The sequence below is a fragment of the Balaenoptera ricei genome, chromosome 7, assembly GCF_028023285.1.
Source record: "Balaenoptera ricei isolate mBalRic1 chromosome 7, mBalRic1.hap2, whole genome shotgun sequence".
NCBI lineage: Eukaryota > Metazoa > Chordata > Mammalia > Artiodactyla > Balaenopteridae > Balaenoptera > Balaenoptera ricei.
Genome location: NC_082645.1, coordinates 102,226,231 through 102,243,376, shown reverse-complemented (window position 1 = coordinate 102,243,376; position 17,146 = coordinate 102,226,231). Strand labels below are relative to the sequence as shown.

The 17,146-nt window shown below is 55.6% G+C and overlaps 1 protein-coding gene across 8 annotated transcripts in view; it reads left to right on the top strand.

Annotated features, from left to right (window-relative positions):
* The window catches only part of TNS1 (tensin 1), a 186,460-nt gene that overhangs the window by 154,838 nt on the left and 14,476 nt on the right, over positions 1–17,146 (top strand). For 5 of the 8 annotated variants that reach the window (XM_059928651.1, XM_059928648.1, XM_059928649.1 and 2 more), the window contains 4 exons: positions 1,034–1,072; positions 9,580–9,778; positions 13,170–14,236; positions 16,890–16,976. In XM_059928651.1, the coding sequence (XP_059784634.1) occupies positions 1,034–1,072; positions 9,580–9,778; positions 13,170–14,236; positions 16,890–16,976 (1,392 nt within the window). The remainder of the gene's footprint in view (positions 1–1,033; positions 1,073–9,579; positions 9,779–13,169; positions 14,237–16,889; positions 16,977–17,146) is intronic. The other 3 variants (XM_059928653.1, XM_059928650.1, XM_059928652.1) reach the window with 1 other exon arrangement.

Below are 17,146 nucleotides of genomic sequence, written 5' to 3'. Positions count from 1 at the left end.
TGGTCGGGGAGGCTGGAGGGAGGAGTGGAGGGGTTGGAGGACCCCTGTGGTCCTGGGCAGGGCCCAGAGGTGGTGGGTTCTCAGGACCCTTCTGGAAACAAGGTGGCAGCTTAGCTCTGTGTCCATGCTGAGATCAGGCCTCAGTGGGGCTCTCTGTGCGGGGTTTGAGGGGGACGGATCCCTCTGTAGCCTTCCTGCCATTGCCTGGTGGGGTCAGTGCCGCTCCCAGCATCCTCTGACATGGGGGTTTGGAGGCCTGCCCTGTTTCCTTGGAGTCGGTTAGGTCTCTGCCGGAAGCCTGGCTTCCACCCCGCAGCGTCCAGGCGCTCGTGTACACGCACACACCCCCGGCTCACACCTCGTCACAGTTCCCGGCTCCTCTCCTCCCTGTGGGGAAGGGGCACGTGGGGGCCCTGGGCCCTCAGTGGCCGTTTCCAACAGGCTGAGCCCAGAAACTTGCTCCCTAGACTCTGGTTTTGGGGCTGGGCTGGGACTCTGGGGACAGCTTTGCTTCTTTTCCTTGGTCACCAGAAGACTGATCCAGCCAGGTAGGCGGGCAGTGGCGTGCACGTGTGACCCACGCAGACACAGCGGGGCACAGCCTCCCACTCAGGATGTGTCTGCATGGCCAGGGACGCCAGGTCACTGGCTGGGGGGGCTGCCTGTCACCAGGCCAGCACACTCCTGCTTGAGGCGCGGGAGCTGTGACAAGGACACCGGGCCTGCTGTTCCCAAGAGCGAAGCCCTCTCTCAGCGGTGTGCCCTGAGTGCCTCGCCACCCTGGAGCCCCGGGGCCCTGTCTGGGTGGACCGCAGCCCTCACCCTGCGGCTCTTCTGGAGAGTCCGTCTCTGGCCCCGTCTCACCCCTGCTTTCCCACCTCCCTTTTGTCAGCAAAGTCTCTCTCAAGAAATAACCCTCGTTAATCCATCTCTCTCTCTCTCTCTCTCCTTTTTGCTCTTCCTCTCCGCTTCATCACCTGCCTCTCTTTCCTGCCTCTCCTTCCTCCTCACCTCTCTTCCCATCTTCCCTCAGAGGAGGATGAGGGGAAGGTGGTGACAGAGCTTTCTGAAGGTAAGTGTGGCATTGCCGTGCGGCTGCTTCCCGCTCTCCGGGTCTGGGAATGGCTTTTCACTCCGTTTGCTCTGCCTGACCTGGGGGGCCAACCCTCTTCTCTGATCAGGTCTCATGTGACTGAGCGCATAGCCCCCTGGTCCCCACCCCTGTGCTGAGCTGTCACTCCGGATGCTGACTGAGGCGCTCACGCTCGCAGAGCGCGGGTCCGGGCACGGACAGGGTCCCGGCGCTACTGCCACCTTGCCGACGGGACACCCCTCCCCCGGCGGTGCTTCCGCCCGCCTGCCTGGGGTGCAGCAAGCCCCTTCAGAGGGCGGGTCTCCTTATCCCATTTCCCGGGTGAGCCCCACGTTTATAGCTCAGAGCACGGTTTCTCAGCCTCGGCACTACCGACGTTTAGGGCCGGACAGTTCTTAGTTGTGGGGCCGCCGTGTGCATTGTAGGATGTTTAGCAGCGTCCCTCACCTCTACCTGCTACACGCCAGTCGCGACAGTCAAAATGGCTCAAACGTGGCGGATAACCATCCCCGGTTCAGAGCCGCTCTCTTGGAGCCACAAGCTGCCTTCTTGAAGCCCTTGCCTGGTTTCATATCAACACAGACGGTAGGACGTCTGCCTTTCTGGGATCTTGGATGACTCTGGGGATTTTGGAAGAGCTATGGACTCACCCCTATACAGATGCCTCCGGATATCCGTGCACATAATTGTGACAGGTTCAAGGAGTTAGCACATCTGCGTGCTGGCTTAACCCCTGATTTAGATGAACTCGCATCGCACACAGAGAAGCAGAGAGGGGATGTAACCTGGTTGAAGGCCTTTAATGTATTAGGAACATAATTCAAATGATGACTCAGAGCAGCAGGTGGAACGAGGGGAATGCTGGCCTGTGCGGCCTGGGTGGCCTGGGCATCGATGTCCCCGTCTATACCGGGGTTGCTTGGACGGGGTGGGCGCCGCCGAGCACCGTCCAGCTTGGATGTGTTAGATGTTCTGACTTCTCACCTTGGCCCTGGAGCTGTGTGGCCTGGTTTCTTTAAACAGTCCGTCCGGTTTCTTTCCTTCTTTCTTTCTTTTTTTTTGACTGCACCACGGCTTGTGGGATCTTAGTTCTCCAACCAGGGACTGAACCTGGGCCCTCAGCAGTGAGAGCGCAGAGTCCTAACCACTGGATCGCCAGGGAATTCCTCCCTCTGATTTCTTAAGCCCACTTCCCACTTCCCTTTGCACTCATTACCTTGATTTTCTATCCCCAAATTGGGCATGGGCTGTGCCCCTCTGAATCTGCCATCACCCACAAAAGATGGCTGGAGTTTCCCATAAAGCTTTGCTCACTCCTAGCCAGCCAGAGTTCTGGCAACAATGCCAGGCTGCCTGGGGGGTGCAGAACAAGGCAGCCCCCCAGCAACAGATCCCAGAATGGGGAGAGCCACAGCGGGGCCTCACCCCCGGTCAACCTCATACCCGGGGAGAGGACCTTCCCCAGGCTGATGGCTGACTGCTGGTCCCCAGCAGGAGTCTAGAATCAGCTGGGGCCCGGAGCCGGTGTGCGTGTGCTGTGTTCCACGTGCACACCCACACAGGAGGCTCTTGGGTCTCTTTGTGGTTGCTGATCTCCACAGACTGGTGGGACCCACACGCTCTCCAGTGGAAAGGTCTGAGGGTGACAGGCCCTGGCTGTGTGTTCCCCACTTTGGGGTGACACTTCAACAGATCGGAAGTGACACCTGACCCTTGCACCTTATGAGTGACTCTCAGCCTACAGGGCCCCGAGCCCTCTGACCCTCTTCCATCTGTCCTCGAGCCACAGAGTTTGCAGGGGAAGTTTCTTAGGGATCGACTCTACCACACCCATCGTTTTCACAGACGTGGAGCTGAGGTCTGTGTTGTGGGGTGAGGGTGGGGCATCTTCCCAAGGTCACAGTTAAGAGGAAGCAGGGCCGAGACTGCTGGACTTACTGGTCTCCTGTCTCCTAATCAAGGGGCTGTTTCAAAGCCCTCCTCCTGCCTCCAGGTGCCATGCCCTGGGATTCCAGCATGGGGATCGGAATTGTTGTCAATCCTCTCCCTGGGGAGGGAGGTGGGTGGAGGCAGGGGACATTCCGTTTTTCCTGACTCATGCATCACCTCCCGGGTCAGACTTTGCTGACCCTCTGAAGCACTGCTTGATTTCCCTGCTGATACTTTGATGGGAAATTCAGAAAAAGATGCTTGCGAGGAAAAATAATCAGAGACAGACAGACTTATTCAGCTAGGGGAAAAAAAGACTTTAGGAGAGTCTGTTCCGTTCAATGTGCCGTGCTAAATGCTTTACATTCGTTCATTCTGTCATTCGTTGATTCATTGATTCAACAAATATTTTGTGTGCCTCCTATGTGCCAGGCATTCTGGGGATATAATGATAAGCATACTATGATTCCTAATCTCGTGGAGGAAATTCACGAACCGGCGCCAGAATTAAATTATCACCAAGAATTAAGTATTGAGATAAGTGCTCCAGAGCAAAGGGATACAGTTTTATGAGACCCTGGCTCATAAAAGAAGAAGTAAGATGGGAGGGTGAGTGACATTAACTCAGTGACACTGGGATGGGAGAAGAGCATTCCATGTAGAGGTAAAGGGCATGTGCAAAGGCCCTGGGGTGGGAGGAACAGCATGTTTTTTTCCATGAACTGCAAAGTCAGTGAAGTGAGAGCAAGGGAGATCTGGAGGCCAGAGCAAGGGCGGGGAGTGTGGTACAGAGTGAGGGTCAGCAGGCAGGGGCGGGACCGTGTGGGTCATTGTCACATCATCTTGTTTAATAATCACAGAAGCACTGTGAGGAAGGTGGGAGGAACCCCAGTTTGCTGATGAGGAGATGACATGTACGGATGTTAAATGACTTGTCCAGGCCCAGACAGTCAATTGGGGGCACGGCTGAGAGCCTACGCTGGATCAGCCCATGGAGGCTGCCCCTTTCCATGTGATCGCACAGGGCACAACCTCTAAACATAAACAGTGTCTTTACTGGGTACCCTTCTCCATGAAGGAAGGAGAGGAAGAAAGCCTGTAACAGTAAAGGCATGATATCCTCGAGATATCAAGGATATCTTCCCAGTGGGGAAACAGGGAAAGAAATTGCTGAACCTTCTTTCCTGGAGGAACGGGAACAGGGAACATTCAGCTTAGGTTCTGTCTGTTCAGATGATTAGATGGGATGGATGTGGCACAAAGGAAGACAGTGGACTAGAAATGGCCCTTCTGGGGATCCTTCCTGCTCTGAGATCCTCGGTGATGGGTGTACTGTGGCATCTGGGTATTTTAGGGCAGTGCTGTGCAACACAGATTTACTGAGCACCTACTCTGTGCCAGGTCCTGTGCTAGGTACTGAGGGCTTAAAGATGAGTGAGCTAGCATGGTAAAGACAGATATCTCTGCATAAGGTAGAAGTGCTGAGCTGGGGGAGGAACAGGGTGTGATGGGAGCTCAGAGGAGGGCTGTGTGGCCCAATCTCAGAGTTTGGAATTCTAACTTTTGAGCTCCTGGATAGGGCCTCGGAGGTTTTACTTCCTCCCTCCCCCCTATCCGCATGTCTTCATTTCACTTGGAGCGGGCAGGCCCTTTCTCCCCAGGCAAAGAACCTTTTCTGGGAGGCAGGAAATGCACTTCAGGGTGTGGGTGAAGAGCTGAGAGTGCCCCCAGCCTGGTGGGGCTAAGTCACTCAGCCTCACGTCCAGCTGCTCTCAGCCTCCAACAGCCACTTGGAATGGGTTTGGGCTCCTGGAATGTTCTACACGAAGCACCCTCCCTGGCCCCTCCTCTCCTGCCCTTCCCAGTTCCCGTTGCCTCTGGGTGCAGCTGCTTGGGATCGGCAGAGAGAAGGAAAGCCGCAGGGGAGAGGGCAGAGGGAGGCAGGCACGGGCACGGCTCGGGTACAGGTGGGCAACGGTGGGGCTGCTTATAAACCGGCGTTGCAACTAGTGGAAAGAATTAGAAGGGACTTTCCTTCTCTTGTCACTCGATCCTGGCTGGGCAGGTGAGTATTCTCATTCCCGTTTTACACATGAGGAAACTGAGTCCCAGAAACGTTCAGCAGCCTGCTCCAGGTCACCCCTCCAGTAAGTGAAAGAAGGGGGAGCCCACAGGTTGTATGTTGTACTGAGGTAGGGAGGAGAGAGGGAGGATGGGGACAGACAGGAAAAGGGAGGTATTTTCAATATGGAAATCTGAGTCTGAAAACTTGGGAAAATGGATGTTTTGGCCCAAAAGGTTGGTTTTGAACAGTTCTGGAGATGGACTTAGAAAATCAAATATCTTCCCAAAGAGCCCTCCTGCTCTGGGTTCATGAGGAGCAGAGATTGAGTGAATCTCTACCCCTGATTTGGGCCTGGAAGGTCAGCCAACCAAGGAAGAGGATGGATGTAGAGAGTAAGGTGAGGGCAGAGCCAGGCGGGCTGGGCCTGAAATCCACAGGCTGCGAGCCCCAGAGCAAAGCCCCCAGGCTAGTTGGCCACCTAAACTCATAGGGCTGTTTCCAGCCTTCGTGGTGGGAATGGCCGCTGGTGCTTCTCCCTGGGTAAGCAGTCCTGTCCTCCAAGTTCAGATGCTGAGTCCTCTGAGAGCTCCTCTGTAGCTTAGGATCTGATGGGAGTGGGGACGGGGCTCATGAGCCTGATGCCTTATGAATGTGGCCATCCTATAGGATCTCAGGTTTTCTAATATCTCCAACTTTCTAACATACAGTCCCATTGATGTTCTGTGCAAACTACGCTCAGGCTCCTGTCACTATGTCTGGGCCAGAAGGAGTTAGTGGGGATGCAGCCTTGATTGATGGCAAACAGAGCAGATGGGAGTCAGCATCTGTGGTCCCAGGCTTGGCTCCGTCCTGACTCTGGCACCAGGTGGTGTGGGCGGCCTTACCTCAGTTCTACTGCTGGTAAAAGCAGTACGTGTACTTTTTTACAGGATGGGGTGCTTATGTGAGTTGGTAATATAGTATGAGTTGCTTACCCACTTCAGGTCTTGTTAGGAAACAGATGGCTCATTCCAATGGGGCAACCGAGGAGACAGTGGACTATTTAGAAGGTCTGGGCAAACCAACGAGGGATGGTGAAGCACCCCACCACCGGGTGGCTCTCCTAGCAGGAGGTGGGAGCCATCCGCACGCCAGGCCTGGAGGAACCAGGAGGGAGCTGGAGGAGAGGGCCCCCGACTGGAGCTGGGATCTTGGGTGGAAGATGCAGCCCTGGCACTTTGACCTTCTCTCCTCACCACCCCCCATCCCCTCCTGGTCCCTCCTACTAGCCAGCGGCCGAAGGTCAAAGCCATGTGGAGCCCTGAGCCCGGGGGTCTGGGGGATGCAGTCAGTAAAAGCTGGCCTGCAGGGACACAGAGCAGGTTGAGGAGTGGATCAGGAGGACGTGGCAGGTGGAAAAGATCACCGACTTCAGGGCTCACCATGTGCATTTTAGCACTTTCTTTTTTTTTTAAATTAATTAATTAATTAATTATTTATTTATTTATTTATTTTTGGCTGTGTTGGGTCTTTGTTTCTGTGCGAGGGCTTTCTCCAGTTGCGGCAAGTGGGGGCCACTCTTCATCGCGGTGCGCGGGCCTCTCACTATCGCGGCCTCTCTTGTTGCGGAGCACAGGCTCCAGACGCGCAGGCTCAGTGATTGTAGCTCAAGGGCCCAGTTGCTCCGCGGCATGTGGGATCTTCCCAGACCAGGGCTCGAACCCGTGTCCCCTGCATTGGCAGGCAGACTCCCAACTACTGCGCCACCAGGGAAGCCCACCATGTGCATTTTAGCTTGAACTTTTGGGGTCAGCAAGAATTCAAGAGAAGGAGAAAAACGAATGTGTGCCTTTTAGGTCTTAGGTATTGTGCACCTCTGTGTGGGTGGGGCGGAGGGTGAAGGTCACACATCTCCTAGTTTGTGGGACAGAAACTTATTGAGGACTTACTGTGTGCCAGGCACTGCAAATAACAGATCAGCAAGGAGCCCGGGGCTGCCAGGGGGCAGATGGATCCCCTTGCCATCTCTGGGTGGGAGAGAAGGGTGCTAAGCGCTGCGGGCACCAGCGTGAAGCCGAGAGCCTGGAGATGTCCAGGAGGAGTTTTCAGAGAGTGAGCCCGGGAGGTGAGGGATGGGCAGGGAAGGTGGGCTCTGGCCTTGGGTCTCAGTTGCCATTTCTGTGGGCATGAGGGGTCCTGTCTGAGGTCTCTTCTGTCAGTCTGAGTTACCCCAGAGCATGGAGCCAGCCCCCCAAGGCTAAAGACACGCTGAAATTCTCGGCTCCCCGATTTTCACCCGGCGGTATGTGCAGGGCCCAAGAGTAGGGCCTGGGCCAGAGTGCCTGGGTTCCTAGGCCAATTCTGCCACATTCTATGTGTGGCCCGGGCAAGATACCTACATTCTCCAAATTCTACTCTCCTCATACAGTTGTTTGCTATTTTTACTATTATTAATAGCCCTGTGGGGCTGGCTCTTCTCTGGCTGATGGGCTGGAGTTCTGGGTAGCAGCCAACTCTGGGTGTCCCAGGCGGCTGTGGCCCCTCTAGGCCACCCAGAACCAGCAATGAGAGTCAGGAGATGGTAGCCGTGGCCACTGATTGGCTGTGTGTTCTGGGGCAAGTCGCTCCACCTCTCTGGGCTGAGCAGACAGGTTACATCAGGAGCCAGCAATCTGTGGCCAAATCCGGCCCATCATCTATTTTTGTAAAGAAAGTTTTATTGTAACACAGCCATGCTCATCGCTTTATGTATTGTCTGTGGCTGCTTGCGCAATAACAACAGCAGAACTGAGCAGCTGTGAGAGGGACCGTCTGGCCCTCTAAGCCTGAAATATTTACTGTCGGGCGCTTTTCAAAAAAAGTGTGCTACCCACCTCTTAGCTCCAGCAGGGCCTCAGGCTTGGACGGCATGGCATCATTGCCTTTGGAGGGGCTGTGGCCTGGGGCTTCTGTGACGTGGGTGGGTGGCCTGGGCTGGTTGAGGGGGCTTTTGAGGAGGCCTTGCTGGCCTCTGCCCACATGGACTCTATCTCTGGGTGCCGAGGTGGCTGGTCCTGTGTCACCCTGGGCCGGGTCCCTGGAATAGGCTGCCCCACGCCCGTGCCTTTGCAGACCTCTTGCCCCAGCCCCATTCACTGTTGCTGTTGGTTGGAGGAAACTCCGTGTGGAAACTAAAAGATACACTGGCAGCCTCTGGCTGGAGTTGTATGCAGACCGCCACTGCAGGCCTCCTCTGTAAAGGGCCCTGTTCTAAAGGACCATCCTCTCCCTGGGTCCCCAGGCCTCTGGGCCTGGATGCAGGATATCGGGCCTGGAAGTCACCTCAGAGAGCAGGGCCTGTAGCGGCCCCATAACACCTTGGTGACTGGGCTCCTTCCAAAGTAAAGTTTTCTTTGGGCTGAGGGGAGGGGGCTATTCTCTGGCTCAGTGGCCAGCACAGTCCGGCTGCAGTGCCCCCTGCCCCCGTCCCCAGGGCTGCACAGGCTCTGCAGTTCTTCCATTTCTGAGGCTGGTTTCAGCAGATGCCCTAATTGCGGGCGGAGGGTGGGTGTGTGCTCAGATCATGTCCCCCCTGGGACGTCCTCAGGGCCGGTGCCAGGTTTGGAGGTGGTAGGAATGTCATCTATCCCTGATCCTGTCCCTGGAGAAGCCCAGAGTGCCCTGCTTCTTCTTCCTGTTTGATAAGAAGTTAGTTTGGGGGCTGGCTTCAGAGGCCGGGGTCGGGGGTTGGGAGGGGCGCACAGCACTGGGTGGGGGGGTGGCCCGGGAGACCTGAGTCCTGGTTGTGCCTCCAGCCACTTCACTCTCCAGGCCTCAGCATCCGCATCTGCAAAATGACTTTTCTGGCACTTGCTCCTCCCCCCTCCCCCGCCTAGCCTTCCTCTCAGGCCATTCTGAACACCAAGCGGGATAATGATGTCAGTCTCGGGAGGAATGCTAAGTGTGTCAGGCAAGGTGGGTGGGTGTGTCTTGGCATGCAGGGGCTGGGCGTAACTCACCGGCACAGGCCTGTTGCTAGGCCAGCAAGCCTGTTTCTGGATGCTGGGTGTGGGGAGGAGCCAGCGTGAACCCTGGCGCTGTCCCGAGATGCACGGCTGGGCTGGAGCTTGGGGTCCACGAAGAGCTCAGACTCCAGCGGTGCCTGGGGAGCCTAGAAGGGCCTGGGGGCCTGGGTAGCAGGTCGTAGAAAAGAAGCAGCTAGAGGGGATACCAGTGAAGGATGGGCATCCTGGCTCTAGGAGGGAGGATTCTGTGATGGCTGTGTTTTGGGGTCCATTTCTGGGAAGATTCTCAGAACAAGGCCCTGGTTAAAGGTTCCCTGGGGGCTCTCACAGCTTCTCCAAGATGCTGGGAAGAGGGTGGGCCTGGGAAGGCAGAAGCCCTGGAGAATTGCCCTTTGCCTGCTTGGCTGTCCCCATAGGCCCTGGGGAAGGGGGTTCCCTGGAGGTTGGGTGGGGTCCACACTGCACCCCTGTGGATCCAGACTCAGTCCCTGTCCCCTTGCCCCTTCCAGAGCCCCGGAGCTATGTGGAGTCGGTGGTGCGGACGGCAGTGGCTGGGCCCCGCACTCAGGATCCTGAGCCCAAGAGCTTTAGCGCCCCGGTTGCCCAGGCCTATGGCCGCGAGACACCCCTGAGGAACGGGACCCTGGGAGGCTCCTTTGTCTCCCCCAGCCCCCTTTCCACCAGCAGCCCCATCCTCAGCGCTGACAGGTAAGTGGGGAGGAAGATCCAGGCCTGGGACAGCACAGATGAGGCCTCTTGGATCTGTCTAGGGCGTGGACAGGCAGAAATCACATCCAGGTTGCTGCCCCTGGGAAACTAGCTCATCGGGGTGCATGGTGAGAGCATCCCCTGAGTGCCAACTCCCCGGGGAGAGTACGAAGGTGAACCAGGCATAGTCCTTACCCCAGGTTTATTTATTTATTTTTAAAAAAATAAATTTATTTATTTTATATTTTTGGCTGTGTTGGGGTCTTCGTTGCTGCACGCAGGCTTTCTCTAGTTGTGGTGAGCAGGGGCTACTCTTCGTTGCGGTGCGTGGGCTTCTCATTTTGGTGGCTTCTCTTGTTGCAGAGCACGGGCCCTAGGCACGCGGGCTTCGGTAGTTGTGGCTCACGGGCTCTAGAGCGCAGGCTCAGTAGTTGTGGCGCAAGGACTTAGTTGCTCCGCGACATGTGGGGTCTTCCCGGACCAGGGCTCGAACCCATGTCCCCTGCATTGGCAGGCGGATTCTTAACCACTGCGCCACCAGGGAAACCCCTATGTTTTAATTTAAAAAAAATTTTTATTTTTATTTTTTGGCCACACCACGCGGCATGAGGGATCTTATTTCCCAACCAGGGATGGACCCTGTGCCCCCTGCAGTGGAAGTGTGGAGTCTTAACCACTGGACTGCCAGGGAAGTCCCCTTCCCCCAAGTTTAAAATCGAACACGAGTAATTACTATGTGGTGAGTGCTTCCTGTGTGTCAGGCATTTTGCTAAGTGCTTTCTGTTTAAACCTCACAGCAATCCTATGAGGTAGGTACTATTATTATTCACACTTCTCAGAAGAAGAAACTGAGGCAGAGAGACATAAAGTAGCTTATTCAAGGTCCTACAGCTAAATAATAGCAGAAATAGGGTTCAAACCAAAGGTGTGTGGCTCCGAACCCACATCTCTATCCTTCCCCACAGACCTGCGTTACGGTGCCCGCCGGTCACGGGGTGAGAGTCACATGTGCCCAAAGCAGATGTGTAAGCCAAGATCTCCGAGCAAGAGGCCGCTGTTTCTGGCTTGAGATGCAGAGAGGGTCTCTGGGGGCTGGAAGTATTTGTGCTGAGGCCAGAAGGATGAGCAGGGGTTGAAAGGTGAAGCGGGAGGGAAAGGCCCTTGCAGAAGGACAGCACGGCAAGGACAGAGACGAGGGTGTGGAGGTGTTGGGCATGGGGGCCTCGGGCACGCAGCTGCTGGTGAGGGGTTACTGTAGGGTTAGATGAGGGATGTCTTGGAGGATGGCCGGCTGGCGTTCTGAGGGGTGTCAGACAGAAAGGGTAGCCTGAAATTTCCCAGAGAGCGAGGCTCCTGTGTTTGGGGTGCAGTGAGAAGCTGCTTGACTGGGGGGTGGGGGCGAGGCTTTATGATGGGGAGACGGGGAAGGCAACATAGGAGAGGGACCCTGAGAGAAGCCTAGGCAGGGCAAAGGGTGCCAGGTGGGGAGGGGGCCCCGGAGAGCCTGCCCTGGAGGCCGGAACTTGCCTCCAGGAGGGGAGCCTACCCCGACCATCCCTTCCCATGTCCACTGCCCTTCCCAGCCCGGGACCCCACGGGGCCCGGTAACTGTCCAGCCACCTCTTCACACTTCTACAGGTGGAGGGGTGTGCCAGGCTTGCGGTGTACCTGCACTGGTCCAGGGTAATGCACCCCTCCCGGGTCGGGGCGTGGGACGTGGGTGAGCAGAGGCAGTTTTCTTCTGGAGTCTAAGAATTTGAAACCTCAAGCCAAGCACACACCCCCAGTCCACCTCACCCCCTCCCCAGCCTCCTGATGGCTCCATTTTTGGAAAGGTCTGCCTCTGGGCAGAAGCTGCATTCTTCTTTTAGAGGAAAGGAGATTTTCCTCACCTCTCCAGCCACCCTTGCTGATATTCAGGGAGTGCTGACATTAGGAAGTTTTCACCGTTTCTCACTCCTCAAATTCCTCCTGCAGTAGGCCTCAGGAAGCCAGCTTCTCCTCCGGGATTAATCACCCAGAACTCCATTTCCATGTCCCCAGCCCCCACTGTGCAGCCTGACCTATCCCCCCATTCCTCAGAATCCAGGTTATTCTTGTACCAAAGTGATGTTCCACTCTGGCCCCTTCTGGGATGCGAGGTAGACTTTGTCCTGGCCTGGCCCCTGACCTTCTCCCTGCCCTTGGCTCTTGCCTAGCCCTCCCACCTCACATCACCCAGGGGACCTGAGCTTATCCAACCTGGCCCAGGGTGTGGCCGGCCAGCCTCCAGGCTCCTCCCAGTCTGCGGCTCCAGGCTTTGGAGCATCGTCTTATGTAAGGACCTTCCCCACCCCCCTGCCCCAGGGGCTGCTGGTGCAGAGCTTGCCTGCTACCTCCCTGCAGCTGCTGCTTATGCGTGGCCCCTGTCAACCTTTGTTTCTCCTGCCGTATCATCGAGGAATAGAAGTTTGGGTCTGGAAGGACTCAGAGTCAGCTAACCTATTTCCCTCATTTTACACGTGGGAAAACTTTTAACAAGCAGAATCCAGGTTTCCCAACTCACAAGCCATGGACTTGTATCAGTACTTAACTTCAGAGGAGAACCTTTGACTGTGGCCGTTCCCCCAGGTACAGTGCCCTCTGAGCTGAATTTTATCAGTCTTAGAATTGAGAGCGACCTCTGAGCTCATCTCATCTAACCTCTCAATGGAGGAAATTTCCTCCACAGCATTCGGGTCTAGAGGTTGGTCAGTCTCTGCTTAAATGCTCCTAATGATGGGAGTCTCATTACTGTGTAAAGCAACCTGCTCCATTAGTGGCCAGATCCAATGGCTAGAATGCAGATCTTATAATGAGCTGAAATCTCCTGTGAGATTTCTTCATCTTTGCTGTTTTGGAGCTACCCAGGAATGGATGACCAGTTACACTCTCAGTGTTTAAAGATGCTGATAGCACACCTGGGGAAACTGAGTCAAGGTGAGGATACTTCCAGTAGGAACAGGATCCAAGTGGTTAACCCCCTCTCCAGTGTTCAGTTTCTGTGATGCTGGAGGGAGCAACAGGACAGCCACCTTCAGTTTCGATAGGAGAGATCTCGCTCTGACTTGTGGTTGAGCAGTCAGGGTGGTGCTTGAGGATATATGGGCTTTGGAATCAGAGACAGCTGAGTTGAAATCCTGGTCTTTTATGAGCTGTGTGGGTGTGAGCCTATTGCTTAACCTCTCTGAGCCTCAGTTTTGTCTTCTGATGTTCATAGGGTGACGTATAAAAGCCCTAACTTTCCTGTGCATGTGAGGGGAGCTTTTATTGTTATCATTAGTGGTTGGAGGGAGGGCTGAGGGTTCACTGAAAGCCTGTCCTTCACTAAATGCCGTTTGATGACATCTTGACCTGCCCCGTCTCTCTCTAGCACTTCAGTGGGGAGTTTCCCATCAGGGGAGAGCAGCGACCAGGGCCCGCGGACACCCACCCAGCCTCTGCTGGATTCTGGCTTCCGCTCCGGCAGCCTGGGCCAGCCCAGCCCTTCGGCTCAGAGAAGCTACCAGAGCTCTTCTCCTCTCCCGACTGCGGGCAACATCTACAGCAGCCCCGACTACTCACTTCAGCAGTTCAGCTCCCCCGAAAGCCAGACCCGGTCTCAGTTCAGTGTGGCGGGCGTCCACACGGTGCCTGGGAGCCCTCAGGCACGGCACAGGACAGTGGGCACCAACACTCCCTCTAGTCCTGGCTTTGTCTGCCGGGCCGTGAATCCCAGCATGGCTGCCCCCAGCAGCCCCAGTTTGAGCCACCGCCAGGTGATGGGTCCACCCGGAACTGGTTTCCATGGTAACACTGTCTCCAGCCCCCAGAGCAGTGCAGCAACCACTCCGGGAAGCCCCAGCCTGGGTCGGCACCCTGGGGCCCACCAGGTTTCAAGCCTCCATGGCAATGTGGCCACCACTCCAGGGAGCCCCAGCCTGGGCCGGCACCCTGGGGCCCACCAAGGCAACCTGGCCTCCAGTCTCCATGGCAACGCAGTAGCCAGCCCCGGAAGCCCCAGCCTGGGCCGTCACTTGGGAGGGTCTGGATCTGTGGTTCCTGGCAGCCCCAGCTTGGACCGGCAGGTGGCCTATGGTGGCTACTCCACCCCTGAGGACCGGAGACCCACGCTGTCCCGACAGAGCAGCGCCTCGGGCTACCAGGCCCCTTCCACGCCCTCCTTTCCTGTGTCCCCTGCCTACTACCCCGGCCTGAGCAACCCCGCCACCTCCCCCTCGCCAGATTCAGCAGCCTTCCGACAAGGGAGCCCGACACCGGCCTTGCCAGAGAAGCGGAGGATGTCCATGGGAGACCGAGCGGGCAGCCTCCCCAACTACGCCACCGTCAACGGGAAGGTGTCCTCCTCGCCTGTCGCCAGCGGCATGTCCAGTCCCAGCGGGGGCAGCGCCGTCTCCTTCTCCCACACTCTGCCCGACTTCTCCAAGTACTCCATGCCAGGTGTGCCCTCCTTCTGTGTCATCTCTCCGGCTGACAGATGAAGCCCACCGGTTAGGATATCTGTGCTAGTCTCTGTTCTGACATCTCCTTGGCAGACAACCTTGGGTGGATCACTGGCTTCTGGGCCTCAGATTCCTTACCTGTGTAATGGGAGTTGGAGCTGTGGTCGTGGCAGCAGTGGGGGCAGGGATGGGGAGGTGGATGCGATGATGGCACTGCTGTTACGATGCTCTTCACCATCGTCATAGCCACCACCACTTGTTGAGCACATGCTCTGTGCCAGGCTCTGAGCCAAGGACTATCTCTTCAGTCCTCATGGCCACCTGGCAAAGTGGGTATGATGTTGCCCATTTTGCACATTTCACACATGGCCACCTGGCAAAGTGGGTATTATTTTGCCCATTTTGCACATTATTTTGCCAGCCCACAGCACGGTTCCCACCTTTTGATCCCCACTTTGCACACATCACTAATAATAGATCTGGCAGCCGGAGCGATATGGCACAAAGCCGAGGGTTAAGCATTTTTACTGGAGTCTAGTTTCTACCAACCCGGCTTCACTGAAGCCCACGCAGTTTTGCACACTGAATTCTTCTCTCATCGTCAGAACTGGGCATCTTTTGCCTCCACGTAGAGGGCTCATTTTCTAAACAAAAAGGTCGGGGTGTCAGCTGATCTGCAGCTTCTCAGCCAGATCTCGAACCTGACTATGTGCAGAGCAGCCCTGGAGCCCTGGGGCATTCGAGGAAGATTTAGAATGCTGCAGGCAGCCTGGGATGGGCCCCAGCTGCCCAGATTCTCAGTATCACTCCCAGGTCCTGCCCTGAGCCTGCTAAACGACACTGCACACCCCTGCTTCCTGCTGCCCGCCAGAGACATCTGGTTCCCAGCCCCAGTTCTTGGAGGATGCAGAACTTCTAGTAGTTGGGACATTTCCTGTTTCCCACCATCTTCCTTGCTTAAAATAGCCATGGGAGTCAACACAGGAAGGCACATGGGGCTGCAGCCACCTCTGACAGCTCATTAGACAGGCCCCAGTAGCCCCAGGGCCTGGGGCTTTGGAGCAGAGAGAGGCAGCTTGCACAGTTGTACAGCCCAGCTGCCTAGCCCAGAGGTCCTGCTAAGTGCACAGCTGCCAGGAAAAGGAGCTGACCTACCCCATCTCTGTCCTCCAGAAACAGATCCCAGAAGCCTAGCAGAGTGTAAATGACAAGTTGAAATTGACTAAGCACCAGACACACAGCCCAACCCGCATCTCTGGTCTGTGCCCTGAACTTTACAGCACCGTGAGCACAGGCTCCTCTGTTCCAGCCTCTCACTGACGAAAGGAGAGGAAACGTGCAGATTTGGAATATTCTTTTTTACCCTTCTCCCCCATCCTCCCTTTGTTTTCTTTGGTGCCAAAAGATGAAGGAAGAGGTTGGAGAGTGAGACCCACATGTCCTAATACCCAGCCAGGAAGATATGGTAAAGCTCACACCAAACTGGCTGCCGCATCTTCTTACCTGGGAAGGTCTTACAGAAGCCTTACTGTGGACCATCTGTGTGACTTGGGCAAGTTGCTCTCCCTCTCTGAACCTCACATTCCTCGCTTGTAAAGTAATAGGTTGGATAAGGTGCTCTCTGAGCTCCTCCAGAACCTAACATTCTATGAAAGCATCCCTAGTCTGCAAAGGGTCTGGGGTGGGGATGTCTGCCAGAGAAGTGGGGTCTGTGACACTCAGTAGATGGCCTCTTAATTCTAGGCCAACCCTTCTCCTATTTGTCCCAGGCAGGGCAGGAGCAATCTTTTTGCTCTACCTGAGGCAGAACCCGGGCTTTCCATATGGGAAGTGAGGCGGAGCTTGGGGAAAGTGGACAGAAGTGTGTTTTTCTGCTCTCATCCTCAAGGTTGTTATGATAGAGTTGGGAAATTGAGCCCATGGAGAAAGGGACTAGAAGGTGGGAGAGAAACTTCGGGAAGGGTTTAGTCTGAATCTTCTAGAGAAAGTGGGAGATGGGATGGAGTAGGGCTCTCGCTGGCTTGGTGAGAATGCTGTTCAGGCTCTTCAACAGGAGGGCAGCTCCATGAGCCACGGTGGTTGTTGGAAGACAGGGAGAGGATGTGAAAGCAGCTCAAGGCCCCTTCCAGCAATGCTCTGATGATGTTTGAGCAGACTAGCTTTCTGTGTTAGTTTCCTAGGTCAACCATAACAAAGGACCACACACTTGGTGGCTTAAGACAACAGAAATTTATTCTCTCACAGTAGCTGAGGCTGGAAATCCAAAATCAAGGTATTGGCAGCATTGGTTCCTTCTGGAGACTCTGAGGGAGACTGTGTTCTAGGCTTTTGACTTAGCTTCTTATGGTGGCTGGCAGTCTTGGGGTCCCTTGGCTTGTAGATGCACCTCCCCAATCTCTGCTTCCATCTTCACATGACACTCTCCCCTTGTGTCTCCCTGTCCCTTTCCTTCTTTTTATATGGACACCAGTCATATTGGATTGGGGTCCACCCTAATCCAGCACGACTGCATCTTAACTTGTTTACATCTGCAAAGACCCTATTTCCAAATAAGGTCCCATTCACAGGTACTGGGGGTTATTCCAACATACCTTTTTGAGGGACAGAGATGGAGACGCATAACACCTTCTTTCCCTCTCCTTCTCCTTTAGACAATAGCCCTGAGACGCGGGCTAAAGTGAAGTTTGTCCAGGACACTTCCAAGTATTGGTACAAGCCCGAGATCTCCAGAGAGCAGGGTAAGTGCTGGGTGGCGCCGAAGGTCCTGGGGTCCATCCGAGGTCACAGCTGGCTGCTGCCCACCTTGTCTTCCCTGGGCAAGGGACATAAGCAGACTCATTCCTCTTTGCAGTAGGTGGTGGTCACAGAGAGGAGCTGGGACCAAGGTTGGACAGTAAGAGGCACCTCC